The sequence below is a fragment of the Stomoxys calcitrans genome, chromosome 3 (genome assembly GCF_963082655.1).
Source record: "Stomoxys calcitrans chromosome 3, idStoCalc2.1, whole genome shotgun sequence".
NCBI lineage: Eukaryota > Metazoa > Arthropoda > Insecta > Diptera > Muscidae > Stomoxys > Stomoxys calcitrans.
In genome coordinates, this window is record NC_081554.1 from 132,580,709 (window position 1) to 132,601,618 (window position 20,910).

At 37.0% G+C, this 20,910-nt stretch overlaps 1 protein-coding gene across 8 annotated transcripts in view; it reads right to left on the bottom strand.

Annotated features, from left to right (window-relative positions):
• The window catches only part of LOC106085824 (protein outspread), a 561,373-nt gene extending 545,954 nt beyond the window's left edge, over positions 1-15,419 (bottom strand). For 4 of the 8 annotated variants that reach the window (XM_013250249.2, XM_013250252.2, XM_013250253.2 and 1 more), the window contains exon 1: positions 7,029-8,317. In XM_013250249.2, the coding sequence (XP_013105703.2) occupies positions 7,029-7,217 (189 nt within the window). In that variant the 5' untranslated portion in view covers positions 7,218-8,317. Of the gene's footprint in view, positions 1-7,028; positions 8,318-15,002 lie in introns of those variants that run through there. The other 4 variants (XM_013250248.2, XM_059364396.1, XM_059364395.1 and 1 more) reach the window with 3 other exon arrangements.
• Between the last annotated feature and the right edge of the window lie 5,491 nt (positions 15,420-20,910).

Here is a 20,910-nt window from a genome sequence, read left to right on the forward strand (position 1 = left end):
TTTGCATGTTAGTTTTTGCGACATAAAGTGAAAATAAACCCAATAGTCCGAACCATGGAGGGTTATTGCTATAGAAATTTCATAGCCTGTAATATACCAGAGCTAGATCAACATACATATTCTGTCTGAAGCAACATAGAAATTACATAACAATGAAAATAACACAGTTATATATGCAATAATACAGACGAAGTATAGTCTTCTTTATTATATGAATAAAATCGGTAAAGGTTTACCTATTATATAATTTTCTTTTTACATTAATATATTTGTTTATTAAATACTAACGTAACAAGACAATAATTTTATAGTTCCCATAAAAAGCGAAGAGTTTTTTTATTTCGTAATGAGACCTCACTAAAGGTAGTCTAAGAGGTATATCATGCCGAATATTTCGGAGTGCAAATTTAAACGTAATTTGCTTTCCAAAATAACATCCAGATCAGTAAAGGAATCAACGTTATTCAATTTATAAGAACCTATTTAATAGTCACCAGGTCTTGCTCTGAAGAAAAAAATGCTTCAATTTCTTAAGATTAAGCGTCATGCCATTAACAGCACCAGTCCACAAGAGAGTGCAGATCGCTCTGCAAGCATAGTGACCGATCTGGGAACCCAAATTACAAAACAGTTTCACATCAGCTGCGAACATTAAAATCCTTGAAGACTGAATAACTGATAGAAGATCATTGAAGTAAAGAACGAATAGCAATAATGGACCTAAATGGCTGTCCTTTGGAACGCCACCTCGAACCTCAAACTTCACTTGTCGATAGACAAAATTTGTTCGATTACAATAGACAGACAAGTATCACAATTGAAGTGGACATAATATTTCCAAGCCGTTCAAGTTCAGCTAAATCTTTAGGTGTAGGAGCCTCTCCCCTACTTTTCAGATATATAAAAATTAAGTGATATATTTCACCAGCACAAGTAATAAATAAAACTGTCATGTTTAGTGTAGCTTGTAGCTTTGGTTATGATGTTTTACAAGACTCTTTCGGCCATTTCTTAGGGAATTTATTTATCTTCGGGTTCCATTCTCGTTGGTGATTTTCAACCTACTGAAAATCAACTTTCAATCATTCATTAATACAACTCATTCCGTTGCTTAGGGTTAGTTGGTCTATGTTTTGGCTTCAAGAACTACCGGCGCCAACTCACGAAATAAAATGAAACCTTTTCAAAATTCATGACACGATAAATCAGATATATGTATTTTTCTTTGATCACACAAAGTGGGTAAATAAACAACACAGTTACTTTGAAAATTAATATGTCAACACTTGCTAGTTGGGATCAGTGGCAACAAAATTTTTCAAAATACCAAGACAACACCATAATGGAATGCAGGGTGAAATGTTTGTCAATACGATAATTAAAATAAACATCACGTTTCATAAATTTGTCAAAGAAAGACACGCAAGTAAAATGGTATTGAAGTTCGTCCGGTCCAAACTTTGTATATGTACCACCATGAATATACAAACACCCTACACGACTTCCGTGGTACAGAATATTATAACTTAGTGAGTTTGTTTGTAACACCCAGAAGGAAGAAAGATAACCCCATTTCAAAGAATACGGATTGACTCAGAATTACTTTCGGACCCGAATTAGCTATGTCCTTCTGTCCGTCCGTCTCTCTGTCCACGTAAAATTGTGTACAAAGTACAGATCGCAATTTTCATACGATCATCTTAAAATTTGATAAAGAAATTTTTAATTTTGTATAGAAACGAATTCAAATGATATTGGAAGAAATCGGCTCAGGTTTGGATACTACGTTACTTTAATTGGCGATTACAGAAAATTTATTCCTCTAGCCGAACGTAGAATATATTTCCAAGCTCATCGGTCTTCTGAGCTTCTTCTCCAATCTCTGACATCCAATTTTGAAATGTCTCTTTCCACTTGGTCGCTCTATCGGAGTTTTGGTCATCCCCATTTACGTGTTCTTATATGGTCGCCTTCAAAAGATTTGTTTGCTGGAGCTTCTTCATCTATTCTGACAACATGGCCTAGCCAACGCAACCGTTGTTTTTTGATGCGTTTAACTATGCTATTGTCATCATACAGCTCGTGGTTCATACGATGCCTAAATTCTCCCGTGCTTTTATATGGCTCCGAAGCATCAGTGCCTTGTTTAGTATATTTTTCCTCTATCGAGAAGTGGCTTTGCTCTTCAACTGCTTGCTCTATCCAAAATAGCACCTGTTAGATAATATTTTCCTTCGTTTTATTTCTAAACTGGTGACATTTGTTTCGGTTACGGCGGTGCCGAAGTAGATAAAGTTGTTGGCTATCTCAAAGTTGTAGTTCCAAACTTTCCCCAATTTCTTTATCTGCTCGTGCTTACAGGACTTTGAGGAGGTTGATATCATCCACTTTGTTTTATCTCTATTTTCATCCAAACCCACTTTCTTTGATTATCTTTCAAAGGCTGCAATAGCTTCTTCCGGTGACCGACCCATAATATCGATGTCGTCGACATAGTCGAGTAAAATATTTTCTTTTGTGAATAGTGTGCCATGCCAATTCAAATAATCTTCTCCTGCAGGATATTTTAGAGATCACACGATAGTCGGTCTCCCTGTCTGAAACCTCGTTTGGTAGTAAACGGTTCAAAGAGGTTATTTCCAATTTTTATACCCTCCACCATAAGATGGGGGGTATACTAATTTCGTCATTCTGTTTGTAACTACTCGAAATATTCGTCTGAGACCCCATAAAGTATATATATTCTTGATCGTCGTGACATTTTATGTCGATCTTGCCATGTCCGTCCGTCCGCCTGTCTGTCGAAAGCACGCTAACTTCGGAAGGAGTAAAGCTAGCCGCTTGAAATTTTGCACAAATACTTCTTATTAGTGTAGGTCGGTTAGTATTGTAAATGGGCCATATCGGTCCATGTTTTGATATAGCTGTCATATAAACCGATCTTGGGTCTTGACTTCTTGAGCCTCTAGAGGGCGCAATTCTTATCCGATTTGAATGAATTTTGGCACTACGTGTTTTGTTATGATATCCAACAACTGTGCCAAGTATGGTTCAAATCGGTTCATAACCTGATATAGCTGCCATATAAACCGATCTTGGGTCTTGACTTCTTGAGCCTCTAGAGGGCGCAATTCTTATCCGATTTAAATGAATTTTGGCACGACGTGTTTTGGTATGGTATCCAACAACTGTGCCAAGTATGGTTTAAATCGGTTCATAACCTTATATAGTTGCCATATAAACCGATCTGGGATCTTGACTTCTTGAGCCTCTAGAGGTCGCAATTCTTATCCGATTTAAATGAATTTTGGCACGACGTGTTTTGGTATGGTATCCAACAACTGTGCCAAGTATGGTTTAAATCGGTTCATAACCTTATATAGTTGCCATATAAACCGATCTGGGATCTTGACTTCTTGAGCCTCTAGAGGTCGCAATTATTATCTGATTTGCCTGAAATTTTGTACGACGGATTCTCTCATGACCATCAACATACGTGTTTATTATGGTCTGAATCGGTCTTAGCCCAATACAGCTCCCATATAAATCGATTTCTCTATTTTACTTCTTGAGCCTCCAAAAGGAGCAATTCTTATTCGAATTGGCTGACATTTTACACAGGTTTCCAACATATAATATAATTGTGGTCTAAACCGGACCATATCTTGATATCGCTCTAATAGCAGAGGAAATCTTTTCTTATATCCTTTTTTCCCAAAGAAGAGATGCCGGGAAAAGAACTCGACAAATGCGATCCATGGTGGAGGGTACATAAGATTCGGCCCGGCCGAACTTAGCACGCTTTTACTTAGTTTTACTGAGGAGCATTAAAATTCTGCAGTCGCATCAGTTTTGCAGCAACACTAAACGCAGACATGGCTTGAAATGCCTTTGAGGGTCTAGGGCAGTAGAAGACAGCTATGTAGTTAACGAAAACATGGCAGGTGTTGATTATTCCTTCTCGGATCTTTTCCAGTTTCTCTTTCTATAATTGGTCTGTTTGTTCTTGTTATCCATTCGGGCATGGGTGTAACTAAGGCCGATGTTGAAGAATTTGGGCTTTATGCGGATTGTGGCTAGCCTCTCATCCACGGGAGTAAACCTGGAGACAAGGTGTTTCAATTTCCGGCTAACCACAAATCCCTCTCATAATTGCTGACATTTGTAGTGAATTTTATGGAAATCGGTTGAGAATAAGATACGTCCAAATTATACGCATCGCTCGATTAACAACATATGACTGCTGTGTTGGCAAACATTTGACAACTTCTTTAGAAAATTTGTCGCTCTGCCATTTCAACTAACAAAATCTCCAGTTTTTACAAATTATTTTGCTCTGAGAGCATTTGTAGTTTGTAGCAGAACCTTTGCCGAAATAGCAGCAAAATTAACTACGAACAGTCCGCAGAGAGTGTTTGCTATTATCAGCAGACATTCTTTTTTGAGTGCTCGTACGGCAATAGAATAAAAAAGGGAGTATTACGATAAATAAATAAATACCAAAAGCCGAATCTAAGTGAGTGACTTTATCGCATTCACCTGGATTGCTATTTCGATATCCTCAAACAGTCTATTAAAAACTGTAACAATAGGACGAACATGGCTAAATAGCCTACGAACTTTACGACGATTAAGAATGTCTACACCCAACAAAATAAGTTTGCTGATATCAGCAAACACTGTCTGCTGAACTTAAATTAAATTGTTGTCACTTTTGCAGGAACACGTTCTCAATATTAACTTCTCGGCAATTATTAAAGCCTTGCTACATGTTGATATACATTTTGGCAATTTCAGACGTATATTTGTTGTTTAAAATTATTAATATGATTTTGGAAGATATTTTGTTGATTGATATTTGAAATCGTAGAAAGATTTCATTATATACCCTTAAAATTAAGACATCAACTGTATTAAAAAAGTGTTTAGAAAGTGTTTATATGTTAAATTTTAAGGCATCAATATATAATCAACTAACTTACTGATGTCCCTATTTCAGCAGATTTATACCAAATATTTCTGGGAGTATTAGTATATCTATCTAGTAGGGTCAAATAAATATGTTGATGTATTAGAAACAATATGACAAAGTGAATCTAAAAAAGGTGGAGGATATCAACATTATCGTTAGTATACAAGAATTCCATTAAAGAAGGGTAAAATTGATATATAACCGGTGTATATAGGGGATATATATAAAATTCGCCAGCTTCAAGTTTATTTTCAAACTCAGCTTCTGGATCGAACAACAAATGTGTGTCAATTTTCAAATGAATACCGCCAGTTTTAAAATAAAGAGTGGTTACAAGAGACGAACGAATATGCCGAGATCGTTTTAGAACTTCAAAAATCTCAGCTAATCAGGTGAAAATTGCGCTCTCAGGGGTCCAAAGAATACAACCGGAAGTTCGGTTTATATGGGTGCAATATCAGGTTACGGACCGATTCAGAACATACTTGGTGTAGAGATCATAGGAGAAGTCATTGTGCAAAATTTCAGCAAAACTGGATAAGAACTTCGCCTGCCGGGGGCTCAAGAAGACATATTGATGAATCTGTTTATATGGAGGCTATATCTAAATCTGAACCCATATGGTTCGTAAACAATCCCCAATGACGTACATGAATACGAAGAATGTGCGAAAAATGTCAAATGGTAAACTTCATTCGTTAGACTGCTATCGTTGTTTCGACAGACGGACTGACGGGCATGACTACACGCAAAAAAATAAATTGTTTGATACATTTTCGCGACAAACAAATCTGTGTTATTAGTGAAGTATATTTTTGTAGTAACTGTGCAGCATTTCTATCCATCGTTGAATTTTAGTAGTGATGTTGTGGACACTTAGTTATGAACTTTTACGCAAAAGTTCAAAACTTCTTTTAAGCCAAAAATGCATCGTTCATAACTGAGGACGATTTGTTACACGAAAAGATGATTCCTTCGCTACACCCTTAAACGTTTGCGGACCCCTTTTGACATGACCGAAATTGGAAAATAATTTTTATTTGTATTTCACTCTCAAATACCTTTCATTAGAATCCCATATTTTTCCATTTGGTATGCATGTCCCTTTGGGGCATAATTTGTGGGTGAGGCGACCCACCTGGGAATTGACCCCCCAACTTTTTATATAGGTTTCGTATTCTACTCTCAAGTACCCCTGAATCCCATATTGTCCCGATCGGCCTACATGTCCGATTGGGGTGAAGCGGCCCTCCTGGGATTTGACCACAAATTTTTGTGTAAGTTTCGTATTCTACTTCCAATTGCCTTTCATTTGATATCCATATTGCCCCATTCGGAAACATGTCATTTAAAGTCGGTTTTTGGGGTGGGCGTGCCCGGACACTTGGGGTCGAATTTTTATATCAAGTTTGTACTCTTCTCTTAAGTATCTTTTATTTCTTGACCATATTGTCTTAATCGGTAAACTTGTCCGTTTACCTGGGTTTTGGGGTAGGGAGTCCCCACAGTTATTTGAATCCAAAGTATTTTATTTACAATACCACAAACAAAAAACCTCACATCAAACGGCGCCAGGCTGGCAACAATAAATTCAACAGCGCATAGATTGTTTGGCAACATTTTGAAATATATTCAAATATATATTCGCCACAAGTTCCGTAAACAAAGTCCCAACGTTTTTCACAAAAGAAGTTTACTTGTCGAAAAGTTCGTTTGTGGGTAATGCATTTTTTTTTGCGTGTAGTTCGAATCAGAATGTCAAAAGGATCAAAAATATATATATTTAATAGGGTTGCAGATCAATACTTTAAGATGTTGCAAACGGAATGACTAGATTAGTATATCCCCATCCTATGGTGGGCAAGAAATCCATTAAAGAAATGTCAAGAAAAATTTAGCTTCTAAAAATAGAAAATTTGATATGTCTATGACGAGAAAATTTCAAAAGTTTTCGCATTTTCAGAATTTTTTCCTATTAATTTTGAGATGTGTTGGAAGCTGGTGTATTGGGGAAGGGGAAATAAAGAAAAAAGAAAATGGGCTGCATTCCACTTACCCGATTGCATTCCAAAGCTGCAGCACTGTGCTCTTCACGCTGACGAAAACAATGGCTGCATTTGCTTTTGTTGAAAATATTTGGTGAAAATTTACGACAATCCGAAGTGCGTGTTGCCGCCGAAGTTGCTGTTGTTGTCGGTGATGGAGCTGTTGCTGCGCCTGTCGCTGTAGCCATGGTAGACGACATGTTTCAATTTTTTCGGTGTTCTTTACAGTTTTTAGTGGGGGTTTGGGTTTGGTTTTGGCATCCAAAAACAAAACACAACAAAAACTGAAAAAATGCGGAGACAGACCCACAAAAAATAACAGACCAAAGAGACTGTGCTTGGTGGGGTTTTGGTCTTTGGGTCGTTTGTTTATGGAATTAGACAATAAATAACTTTATTTTGTAGTCGTCGTTGAAGCGGTCGTTGATTGTTGGCTGGCTGACTGGCTGGGTTGGTTTGTTGAGAATTCCAGTTGGCGTTTTTTTAGTTTTTTTTCGTTTCTTTTCTTTTCAGCCAACTCGAAGTCAAAAAAGGGAGGCCAGATTTTTTTCACAAATACCAAATATTATGGATTTTCAAAAAGAATTGAAGTGGAAGCACGTCAAGAAAAAAACTTCAGCGATTGTGGTTTCCGTTTCAATGAATATTCTTTGAAAAATGTTAACGGTCTGCTTTAATTTAAACTTCGTTGTTTGCTGATTTTTTCATATTCCATTTAACGCTCTTCGTTGATTCATTTTTAAGATTTTAAATATTTTTAAGGTTTTTGGTGGCCACCTCTAAGGGTCGATCGGTTATATTTTTTTCGTTTACCCCACCAAATTTTATATTTCCATTGCCATTACACATTTTCTGGACACATGCGGCATGTGTGCAGACCAGATTAGAACATTATTCGAAATTAAAAATCTTAAAAACTTGCAGTTTTTATGAGAGCATTTTTTGTTAGTATTTCATGGAAGGAAGTAACATTTATTTATTCTTTTTTTTCGCCACCACAATTTTTTTTGTTTGGTTTCTTTTTACTGTATCGTTATATTTGGCGTTTTGTTTTTCTTTTTAGATAAACATTTCTTTATTTTTATTGTTTGTGAGAATTTTTATCTTTTTCAATTGCTTACTTAACAATTAATTTTATCTCTTGCACTGCTTTATTTTTTTTTTCTATTTTTTATTTTTGCCACCATACTTTAGTTTTTCTCAATTTGAATATATTTCTTTATCTAGGGATGGATTTCTTATCTAACTCCCAATCACTTTTGCATTTTATTTTTGGCGGTTATTTTTTTTTTTTTTTTTGCTAAAAAGAAACAAAATAGAAATTAAACTTTTTACACTCATGCCCGATGGTTAAGCTCCATTCTTAAAAATGATTTATTAGTTTCAAACACAATTTATGGGAATTTGTTTTTTATTCGTATATGTAAGTTTAACCTTTTTTTTAGGCATTTTCACTAACACGGATATTTGAATAAATTTTTTGTATTTTATTTCAAGTTAAAACTCAAAATCTTTATTATATTTTTTATAATTCAATACAATGTATTTGACGGTCCTTGTAATTTGGAATGCGAGGCAAAGAACTCTGTAAAATCTCTGTAAAAAGATATTTATCTAGTTAACATCAGTGGGTCCATTTCGTTGACAAGCGCAGTAAATAAATATTGTCGTCTTATTCACTTCGTAAGTCACCCTTTTATAAAAAGAAAACGATTGTGACACTATTGAAACACGTAAATAAAACACGCATATTGGATACCATAGTAGAAATCATTGTTCCAAATTTCAGCCAAATCGGATTAAAATTGCGCACTCTGAGAGCTCTAGAAATATAAACGAGAGATCGGTTTATAAGAGATTTATATCAGGTTATGAACCGATTTAGACCATACTTGACATATTTACTGTAAGTCAAAACACTTCATGTCAAATTTCAGTCACACCGGATAATACTTGGTCCCTCTAGCGGCTTAAGAAGTCAAGATCCGAGATCGGTTTATATAGCAGCCACATTAGGTTATGAGCCGATTTTAACCACAATTATTGGAAGTCATAATAAAATACCTTATGCAAAATTTCAAACAAATGGAATAAGAATTGCGCACTCTAGAGGCTCAAGAAGTCAAGATCCAAGAATAGCTTATATGGCAGATATATCAAAACATGGACCGATATGGCCCATTTAAAATTCCAACCTACATACATTAGTAAGAAGTATTTGTGCAAAATTTCAAGCGACTAGCTTTATTCCTTCGGGAGTCAAGACGATCAAGAATGTGTATACTTTGTTGGGTCTCAGATCATTATTTCAATGTGTTAGAAACGGAATGACCAAATAAGTGTATCCCCATCCTGTGGTAGAGGGTATAACAAGTAAAAGTGTGCTATGTTCGGTATATTATATACCCTCCACCATGGATCGCACTTGTGGTGTTCATTAGGAGGGGAATGCCACCGCCGAAAATTTTTTCTAATGGTCTCGCCAGGATTCGAACCCAGGCGTTCAGCGTCATAGGCGGACATGCTCACCACTGTGCTACGGTGCTGGCCAAAGGCACACAAAGGGTAATGCATTGGAGTTGCTATGATATTGGAAATTTATCAGAATATTACCGAATCGGTCCATATTGTGCTTGATTGTTAAAGAGCAAAATTTTAACAAAATCGGATAACAACCGCGACCTTTTGGAACTCAAGAATTAAAATCGGCCAATTCAAGCCATACTTGGCGCGTATGTTGAAGGTCATAGGAGAAGCCATTGTGCAGTACTTCAGCCAAATGGGATAATAATTGCGCTTTCTAGAGGCTCAAGAAGTATATTCGGGAAATTGATTTGTATGGGAGCTATATCAGATTTTGAACCAATTCGGACCACATTTGGCAGATCTGTTGAATGTCATAGAAAACGTGATAGTACAAGATTTCAGCCAAATTGTATAAAAATTGTACCCTTTAGATCGTTGATATTTACAGCTGGGAGTAGGGGTGCACAAAAGTAAAATTGTTGTTACGATAGCGTGGATGCTCAATTCACACAATTCTTACTCTCTTGTTGCATCATTGTATGATTTCGATCTAAAACAATGTTGTTTTCTGATTTAACATAACTCAAGAGATTGCTTGTCGCAGAGGTTAGCATGCCAGCCTATGATGCCGAACGCCTGAGTTCAAATACCGTCGTGAACATCAAAATGCTGGCTGCATTTGTGAGATATCCCGCCTTGTTTAACCTTCTCTACGAAGTGGTGTTGCTATGCGGCAAACCGTTCGGACTTGTATCGGATAGCACTCATTTTTATAAGAGAGAAGTATCCCCCTTGTTCCTTAATGGAATGTTCATTACCAAAATTTGCAAATTTTTGTTTTTTACAACCACCAAAGTCTATGATAATTATTATCTAAATCGGCCTATAGCCAGATATTCCCTAGAAGAAAAAATGTTAGCTTGGTCTGCAGAAATTCGGTACGTCAAGTACATGTCCTTCAAGGCCCAGAAAAATTAGTCTGCTGGTATCAGGAAACACAGTCTGCTTCTAAAAAACTATTGAGACATTTTCTATATAAAAGTAAAAAATTGCCAATTTTCGGTGTTAATTTTTTGTTAAAAAGCATAAATATTATAGTAGCAGTTATTTTGTCTGCTGTTATTTAAATTGGTTGCATCTAAACATGGTTCATAAAATAATATTGGTCTATATAAACTCGTCTTACTTCTTGAGAACCTAAGAGCCTCTATCCTTTCTAACTGGAATTAACATTTCTACCTAATTTTGCGTTATTACTAAGGTCCGGATTTTTATGCAAAATCGAAATTTTGACAACCATTATTTTCCAAATTTTCACTGATGGTAGAGTTTGAGCCCCCGCTAAAAATAGTTTACATTTTTATACCCTCCACCATAGGATGGGGGGTATACTAATTTCGTCATTCTGTTTGTAACTACTCGAAATATTCGTCTGAGACCCCATAAAGTATATATATTCTTGATCGTCGCGACATTTTATGACGATCTAGCCATGTCCGTCCGTCTGTCCGTCTGTCCGTCCGTCCGTCCGTCCGTCTGTCTGTCGAAAGCACGCTAACTTCCGAAGGAGTAAAGCTAGCCGCTTGAAATTTTGCACAAATACTTCTTATTAGTGTAGGTCGGTTGGTATTGTAAATGGGCCATATTGGTCCATAACCTGATATAGCTGCCATATAAACCGATCTTGGGTCTTGACTTCTTGAGCCTCTAGAGTGCGCAATTCTTATCCGATTTTACTGAAATTTTGCACATAGTGTTTTAATATCACTACCAACAACTGTGCTAAGTATGGTTCCTATCGGTTCATAACCTGATATAGCTGCCATATAAACCGATCTTGAGTCTTGACTTCTTGAGCCTCTAGAGTGCGCAATTCTTATCCGATTGGAATGAAATTTTGCACGACATGTTTTGTTATGATATCCAATAACTGTGCCAAGTATGGTTCACATCGGTCTATAACCTGATATAGCTGCCATATAAACCGATCTTGGGTCTTGACTTCTTGAGCCTCTAGAGTGCGCAATTCTTATCCGATTGGAATGAAATTTTGCACGACGTGTTTTGCTATGATATCCAATAACTGTGCCAAGTATGGTTCACATCGGTCCATGACCTGATATAGCTGCCATAAAAACCGATCTTGGGTCTTGACTTCTTGGGCCTCTAGAGAGCGCAATTCTTATCCGATTTGCCTGAAATTTTGTACGACGGATCCTCTCATGACCATCAACATACGTGTTTATTAGGATCAGAATCGGTCTATAGCCTGATACAGCTCCCATATATTTTACTTTTTGAGGCCAGAACATATAATTTAATTGTGGTCTAAACCGGATCATATCTTGATATCGCTCTAATAGCAGAGCAAATCTTTTCTTATATCATTTTTTGCCTAAGAAGAGATGCCGGGAAAAGAACTGACAAATGCGCTCCATGGTGGAGGGTATATAAGATTCAGCCCGGCCGAACTTAGCACGCTTTTACTTGTTTAATATCCGAAGGGAGACGGACCCTCCCCCACACCACCATTTTCAAAAATTGCATATCTTGGAGATGGTACGCCAAAAACACGAAACTAGTATACGATTTTGGGGTCAAATAACCTGGGGAGACGCCCCAACCCAAAACCCACCCGAACGGATGTGTTTACCGATGGGTATCAAACGAAATGTATTTAATAGTAGAGTACGAACTTTAAAATGGTATCCTAAGTGTCGGGGGGTCCCCACCCCCAAAAACACCACCCAACAGCACACTTTTAACGCTTTGGCCAGTACGGATATCAAATGAAAGGTATTTAAATTTAGAGTACAAATCTGATATAAAAATTTATTCTTTGGTGTCTGAGGGCCCTGCGCACCTCCCAAAAACGACATATTTACCGATTGAAACAATATAGGTATGTTTGGAAGTTGAGTACACATCTGTTATAAGAATTAGGTCCATGGGGTCTACGGGGCCTCCCCAACCCCACAAACACCCATAACGGGCATGAATGTCCAATGTCAAAAAATGGGTATCAAATGAAAGGTCTTTGGGAAGTGACTACGTATCTGATATACACATTTGGGTCAGAGCCTGAGACCGGCCCACCTACTAAATACCCCTTAGTAGGTCGTGTCGTTCGATCGGGATAATGTGGGAACTAAAATAAAGGTCTATGACAAATTGGGATAGACACAGGAGAACCTGTGGGTCTTTAAAAATGTGGTACACCAAGTGGTAGCTATGAAATATGATTTTGAATGCAGATAACTAACACAAAACAAAATAATTACTGTGGATCTGAAAGAAATCCGTAGCCCTGAATATCTTGATCACCTTCTTCAAAATGCTCAAAGGAAATCCTATTTTCAAAAAGACATTTTTGGACATGTAGATCGCTACAATAAAGGACTCAAATACAAGATCTTTGACAGAAGTGTAATCATATGTTTTTATCATTAGTGTCCAAGTGTCGGGGGGACTGACACCCTCCTCCCAATAAAATCAACACTAAACTGTCATGTTGACGCACCGGGACCGGGATGTTGTACCCATATGAAAGAACAAGTATCTGCGGGCATCCTACCAAAAAAGCAGAAAAACGAGGAAATTAAAAGAGAAAACTCTGTTCCGAACGACACCAATGAAAAGAGTTGTAGTATAGTAAAATGTTTGCCCTCAAATTTGGGTATGCACAAGATGGATCTGCGGATCTCGGAAAATGTTGTATCCCATGCGGTAGCTTTGTAATACGATTTTAAAAGTATATAACCAATACAATAAACAATTAAATTAGTGTGGCGATCAAGGTATTCAGGGCTAATTCCTTGATCGCCACCTCCATTGAAAGGCATATTAGGGTGTAGCGAAGCAAACTGGTCCAGCTGGTTTGTAATAAAATCTAATTTTGTAAACATAAATTGACTTCAGAAATTCACCGCCGCATATCCTTAATAACTGATGGCAAAATTTCGATATTGCATAAAAGTCCGGACTCTAGTTATTATATATTACGTCTAACTTCATACCACGTTTGGTCCGAATTGTGAATAAAAAATAAAGATATAGATATGCAGGACACAATGTTTATCCCAATACCAAGACAGCCAGTTGTACGTACTGGAATAACCCGATGAAATCCTTAATCGGCAAAAGTTGCCGCCTCAGTGTACAACAACTATTTTTATCCATGTCACCGTTCGGAGATTTTGATTAACATGATGCCTTATAAAAAGTGTGTATAAATTCGGCCAGAGGTAACTAATATCGATATATTTACATGATTGTTCAATTTACATAATCTCTTGAAATGCGTACGGGTAGACTACACTCACGAGAAAATTCAGTAGAGACGTTAACTAATGGCAGTCCTTTAATTCATTCTAGCGATATTTGTAAGTATAAGTTGGTACAAATTTCGAGTTTCACAAAGAAAATCAAAGTAAACACTAAACAACGTTTAATGTTAACATAATTATTTTGTTAATATTTCATCACTGAATGGAAACAACATTTGTTTAATCCAAAATCAATTGCTAATTAAAAATTATAGTAAACAAATAAAGATTTTCTTTAAGAAACACGAACATAGTACCGGAATAATGTCAGCGTTCTCTAGAAAGGGGTTTCCTCTGCGCCACATTATTCGTCACCAAGATGCACCCTATCATTTAGGAAAAACTGAAACTGGAATCGGACAGGAAAGTTGAATTACTTCATGTTCCTTAAGAATGTAGATATTTGAGGGAATTTTGTTTCCGTTTGTTATAATACATATCATCATGGAAACATTTCTTTACCAACGGTCAGTTAAATTATCTCTCCATTTACTTGCAATTAAAACAATCTCCCGAATGAGTTCGCGTATTTAAAAAATTTTTCCAAATTTGCACAAATTGTCACAGGAAGTACTTTATTTGGCCGCAGAAGAGAGCGGCAGAGTGCGTGAGAGCGAGCAAAATGTTGAGAATTTGGTAAATGAGAGCTTGCAATTTCTACTGTATTTTTTTTTCCAGCAGAAAGTTGCAGCATCCTGCTAATTTTTACTGGAAAAGTACACGAACAGACCTAATCACACGTTATAGGGTACGCAATTGCCTTGCACTGCCCCGGCACCGTCACATTGAACATTGTGGTAAGAATTTGCCTCATTTCAATTATTTCTCATTGTATATTCATCATAATTTCATAGGATATATTAAAGAATTCTTTATGATTTTCTACACCTTTTTTACTCTTTAATAGACTTTTAAACAAATTTCGTTTTAATCATTTATAATTTTTCATATTCATTTTTGTATTTGTCGCAGATGATAGACTCTTATTCTTTCACCAAAAATTTGTTGGGGTTTTCTTTGATGCCAACACACTTCATAAATATCTTGAAAATTGAACTCTTTCGATTTTGTGTTATATTTTTCTTTACTTCATCTATCTTCTTTCTATTCATTCGTTTCTATTTCATTTCTCACATTTTTCACTACTCCCCATTACGCACACACACGCACTCATTTTTGATGGGGGTTTTGTTATTATTGTTGTTGGTATTTTTTTCTTTATTATTCGTAGTAGAGAACCCCACGTTGCGTTATTTGTTATTACTATTGTTGTTGTTGCTGTTGCCGTTGTGGCTATTTACTTTGTTTTCTCATTCCAATCGAACTCAACGTACATTCGGCATTGTTGTTATTGAATAAATCCGAGAAACAAACGGAGAATGAAATGCACAAAGCGACGGGTAAAAATGTGTGAAATGACAGACAGAATGAATATTCATGCCATTCGTCTCATTGACGATGTCGTCTTCTTAGGACAAAAACACTACACAACTCGTTTCGATTTTTCGATTGCATTCACGCGGTTTAACGTGCGCTCGCGTCGAATTAAATTTGTAAATTGAAAAGTTGTAGTTGCTCGCTCGCTGACTGGCTTGTTCGTTCGTTGTCCATCAATTCCGCGCCGTACTTCATTCAATTTGTTTTACTCTCTCTGTCCCTCGTTTGCTCTCTGTTTGAGAGAGCGAAAAAGAGAGACCCCGGTAAAAAGAAACATCTCTCTTGCATTTACCTTTCGATTACATTCATTAGTGTTGGCGCGCTGTTTTAATGCCGGTAATTGAGAGAACATTGAAAAGGTTGAATGAAGTTGTTTGGCGTTTGAGTCGAACAAATGCCGAATTACTCTTTGGCCTGCGATGTGTTCGAAGCGGTTCGAATGAATATGGACACAAAAAATGTTGTCAATACCTCAAGGCTATGCTCGCTTTTCACCATCGAAACCCCATTTTTTGCGATTACTTCTTTGAAACACTACACAAATAACAATGATAAAATAACAATTTTATTAACATTTTACCATAAGAAATGAGTGAATGACCTACTGAATGAAATTAGCAAATTGTTTTGATTTAATATCTATTATCTAATAAAATTAATCGGCATAAAATATCGCGAAAAAGGAATATAGTACCAGCCTTTGACTGAAAAATTGAAAATTGAATTTAAAACCATATTAAAAGAACAAATTTATTAAGAATTAAAAATTAAAATTAATACCAACTTCGACAGAAGATTCTCTTCAGCGGCCCTGTGATAAGCGGACCATTGAGTATCATAAAACAAATGAAAATGAGCGCGGTTTTTATGTCATTTACGGCGTTTGAATTTTGTTTGATTACTTTCCAGCTCTTTCGGCTTGCTTTTTGATACAATTTTAGTTAAAACTTAGAAAAAATAGTTAAACTAATTTTTTCCCGAAAAATACGTAATAATATCGTGGTAATTTAGCTTTTTAATTTAGATTACGCAATTTGATAGGTAGAAGACTGCCTGATTTTGTTAACAATTATTTTCAATAAAACCATAAATATAACAATATATCATTGGACTAATGATATCTTGTTCCATACGTTATTTTGTTCAATTCAGAAAAACGCATTTTAATTGCGGCCCTTAATTAGTCAAAACTGTACCGAAAAGGATCTTGCATTTTTAAGCATTTCTACCTATATATTTCGAATTTTGTATTAAGCGTATTATGTGCACCAGTGTAGCAATAATTTACATAATTATTGTGTTCCATATCCATTCCAATGAGTTTTAACTGTGAAACAAACAAATTAATGAACTTTGTATACTCTGAAATGAACTTTGGATACTCGGGTCAAAGACATATGATCGGGAGATATCTCCATATGGCAGCTTTATCTAACTACGTACCGATAGAGATCGTATGCGGCAAGGATGTCTTTGTGCCTAATACAACAAACTACCAAAAATTTCGGAAGTTCGGAGAAATCGGGTAAAAAATAAGTCTTTAATAGGCGAAGAATCTGTAACCGAAGACCGGTCTATATGGTATCTATATTCCAACATGGTCCGATGTGGACCATATTCGGCACGGCTATCGAAAATCTTATACAACGCACTTATCTGAATCGCGGCGAAATTGCGTTATAAATGAGCCTTTTATAAACTTAAGATCTTAAATTGGCATGTCGTCCTTTAAGACAGATAAGTTCAACCATGGGCATATCTTACCCATATTCAAAACGTCAGTCAAGGCGCTTGACGTAACTTTAAGTTCCCAATTTCATAGGAATCGAGTACTTTTTTACATTCAAACAAGAATGTCGAAGGGCCTACAAATCATTGTTCCATATTTCTAAATTGTGTCATAAATGAGCTTTTAGGAAGCTAGGAGATCGGTCTTTATAGCAGCTTTATCTAAATAAAATCCGATTAGGCCCATTCAATAATTTAACTTGCGTATGGAAAAAATATGAATTTTTGCCAAATTTTAGCTTAGTGTTTTAATTTTTAAAGGCTGCTGGTTAATCACAAGTTGCGGACGAATTGGTGGGGGGAGTAGGGTCTAAAACTTTTCGGAGGGTGCTTAGCTGCGGAGGGTGCTTAGCCCTTATGTATATACATTAAAGAATCGGAAATGAGTACTTCGATGTTTTGCAAATGGAATGAAAAATGAAAATGACCCTTCCTTCGGTGGTGAGTATAAAAATATATATTGAAGCAATTCAGCTATCGATATCGTCTGTGTATCCTGTAGGATTTCACCAGAACGTCTGTCCCAGGTGAGGCATATGGTAAACGAACGGGTTATCGAACATGTGGTGAACTCTGAAGGGGGCTACCCATACGATATATAAGCTGTGAGTATAGAGGAGACATCCTATCACTGCGCTTTGCTTTAGCGCAATGAGCGCAAAGCTCGACCTTGTGAGAGAGATGGACATCCCACAACTCGCAAAGGCGACTGTCTTCAACAAGGATTTGGGCGGCAAAATCTCGACGAAACGCATGACGAAGATCTTAAACAAGCAAATCCAAAATTTGGTCGCAGAGAAATGAGAGGTCTGCTACCAGGAGGAGAAGGAGGATGGAACTCTCCTTGTAGTGGGCATTGATCATGTCTCCGTGATAAGGTTAGCAAAGACTTAAGGGATGGCGTACTATGGGGCCATGGTCGTGGCTGGATGCTCAATACCGCCTAAAGGACAGGGGGTCGACGACGAGACCATCACCGACTTTCTCAATATTGGGAAGTCTAGGATAAGCAAAGATCCTAATACTAAACATCTGTCAGTGTAGGGGCGAGAGACCCAACATAGCCTGACGAATAGGGACCCGACGACGGAATCATCAACGACTTTCTCGAGATTAGGAAGACTAGGTTGGATAAAGATCCTATTGCTGAAACATCAGGCAGTGCAGTGACAGTGAACTCAATGCTGCCTAACGCACAGGGAGCCGAAGATGAGACCACAACCTACTCCCAAGAAGCCCATTTACTCAAGCTTCGGAAGACTAGGATAGGCAAAGATCCTCATATTAAAACATCAGGCAGTGCAGTGGCGGGAAGCTCAATGCAGCCTAAAGAACAGGGATCAGACGATGAGACCATCGCCCACTCCCAAAAATCCTATCTAATAAATGATAGAGGTCATCCAGATAAACCATCACCGGAGCGAGACTGCTACTAACGCTAGAGAAAATCAGGGAGAGCATGTTTCATATTGCCTTAAGTCAGAAGCCATGGAACAAAGTTTCTGGACCCGGAACAAAGTTTCTGGACTGACCATATTAACTGACAATTATTCTATCTAACACTGGTACTCGGCAGAAGACCTGCGTTTTTTTTTCATAAAAATTTTAAATATGTATATTCCTCAGAGTTGTCGATGCGAGAGGCAACAGTGATGAGACAGAGAGACGGTGGATCATACCTGGCAGCAGTTTATCTGCCTTTCGACTCTCCGACGTGGGGTAGTACCAACATTAACAAGTGAGGACAAGCCAAGAATTCTTGAATACCAACGACTTGATAACACTTAATATTGCCAACACCGCTACCTTTGTTAATAGGATTAGGGAGGAAGTTTTAGATATGACAATTTGTTCGGAAAATATAATTATTAATTTTATTATTATTCCATATTAAGTGGAAAACCAACTGGCCAAAATTAGGAAGACTGATCAGATGAAGACTTGGGCAAGATAATTTAGATTGTCAATTGACATAGAAGATATTGCCGACAATGTCAACAGGATAACGATTGCAATAGTTGGGTCTTTAGAAGATAGTTGTCCACTTCGAGATAGGAAATCAGCCCAAGAAAAGCCCTGGATGACCGGGGAGATTCGTAACATTGGGAAAGGGGTCCGCAGATTTACAACAGAGCATGTCGTAAAAAAGCGGAAGTTTACTGGGATGTGTGTTACACAAGGTTCAGGGAATACAATAAGATTACCAGAGCGGCAAAACGTCTTCTTGGAAGCTTTTCTACGAACAGGTCGATAACGTTAGTGACGCCGCCAAGATGAAAAAGTTTCTCTCAAGAGCACATGTCCAAACTTAAACGTTAATAAACGACATGGGAGTGAAAGCAGAGACAACGGAGAATATGTTGAGGCTTTTGATGAAAACGCATTTTCCACAGAATAGGACGGTATGCACGGAGATACCGGAATTTTGGAATAATGAGGTTGGTCGAAGGCTTCTCATAACGTAACTTATGTTCAAGGAAGCCTTGAGGACCATCATACCATTTAAGTCATCCAGACCTGGTGGAACATTTCCGGCGTTATGACAAAGGAGGCCGACTATCTGGCTGCCAGATGAGACGCTTTTTCTACAGCGTGAATAGGACTTGCATGTACTCCGAAAGCCTGGCACGAGGCAAGGGTGGTAATTATGCCAAAGCCCAGCAAGGCAAATTATGCAACACCAAAGGCCTACAAACCTATAAGCCTCAAAATCTTTACCGATCTGTGCCATATTGCAGATGTATGTCAAGGAGCTTACTTAACTCTCTGTCCCAAATTTCGGCGACATCGGATAATAAATGCACATTTTATGGTCCCAAAAACTTAAATCGAGAGATCGGTCTATATGGCAGCTATATCAAAATCTGAACCGATCAGCGCCAGTGCAACTCTGATTTTGGGTATGTTACTAGTTCGCGCCATTTTTCGTTGTTTGTTGTGTTATGGTTCTTAACTAAAGGGTGATTTTTTTGAGGTTAGGATTTTCATGCATTAGTATTTGACAGATCACGTGGGATTTCAGACATGGTGTCAAAGAGAAAGATGCTCAGTATGCTTTGACATTTCATCATGAATAGACTTACTAACGAGCAACGCTTGCAAATCATTGAATTTTATTACCAAAATCAGTGTTCGGTTCGAAATGTGTTCAAATTTTGACAAATTTTGTTCAGCGATGAGGCTCATTTCTAAACTCGTTGACAGATAGGGCACTTAGTGAGAAAAAATTTTATTCAGTTGTTTACGGTACACGGTGAGTCGCGCCATCCAGCATTCCAGCAAGAAGCCCTATGCCTGCAAGATATACCTTTTGAACGCTTGCAATTTTCTTCGTTCTCATTTTTACAGCAAAACTTTAATGTTTGTATCTTTATTATTGTTTATTATTATTGGTATCCTTATCTTAATTTATTATTATTGTTCTCCATTTTCATAATTTTTTTCTTTCATGGAAAAACTTATGATGTCTGTAATATTACACCGGTATTCACAAAACTTAATGTATCTTTGAAGTAGATTTATTTTACAGATTTCCTTTATATAACTTTCAAATAGACCTATTTTAAATCTCTATCACACTGCATATTCTTGTCTTATGACATGCCACATTTTATGTATCATTGGTATTTCATTGTGTGTGTCAAAATTGCCTATTTCCCTACGATTTATTATTTTTGCTATTTGAATGTTAACTTTGTATGATATAACCTAAAAATGTGAGCAAACGCTGATTCTTTGTGGCTACAAATCGTAAAAGTTGTGAAAACAATTTAATAGTGGGTTGCTTTAATTCAACTTACAACAAACAAATATTCTG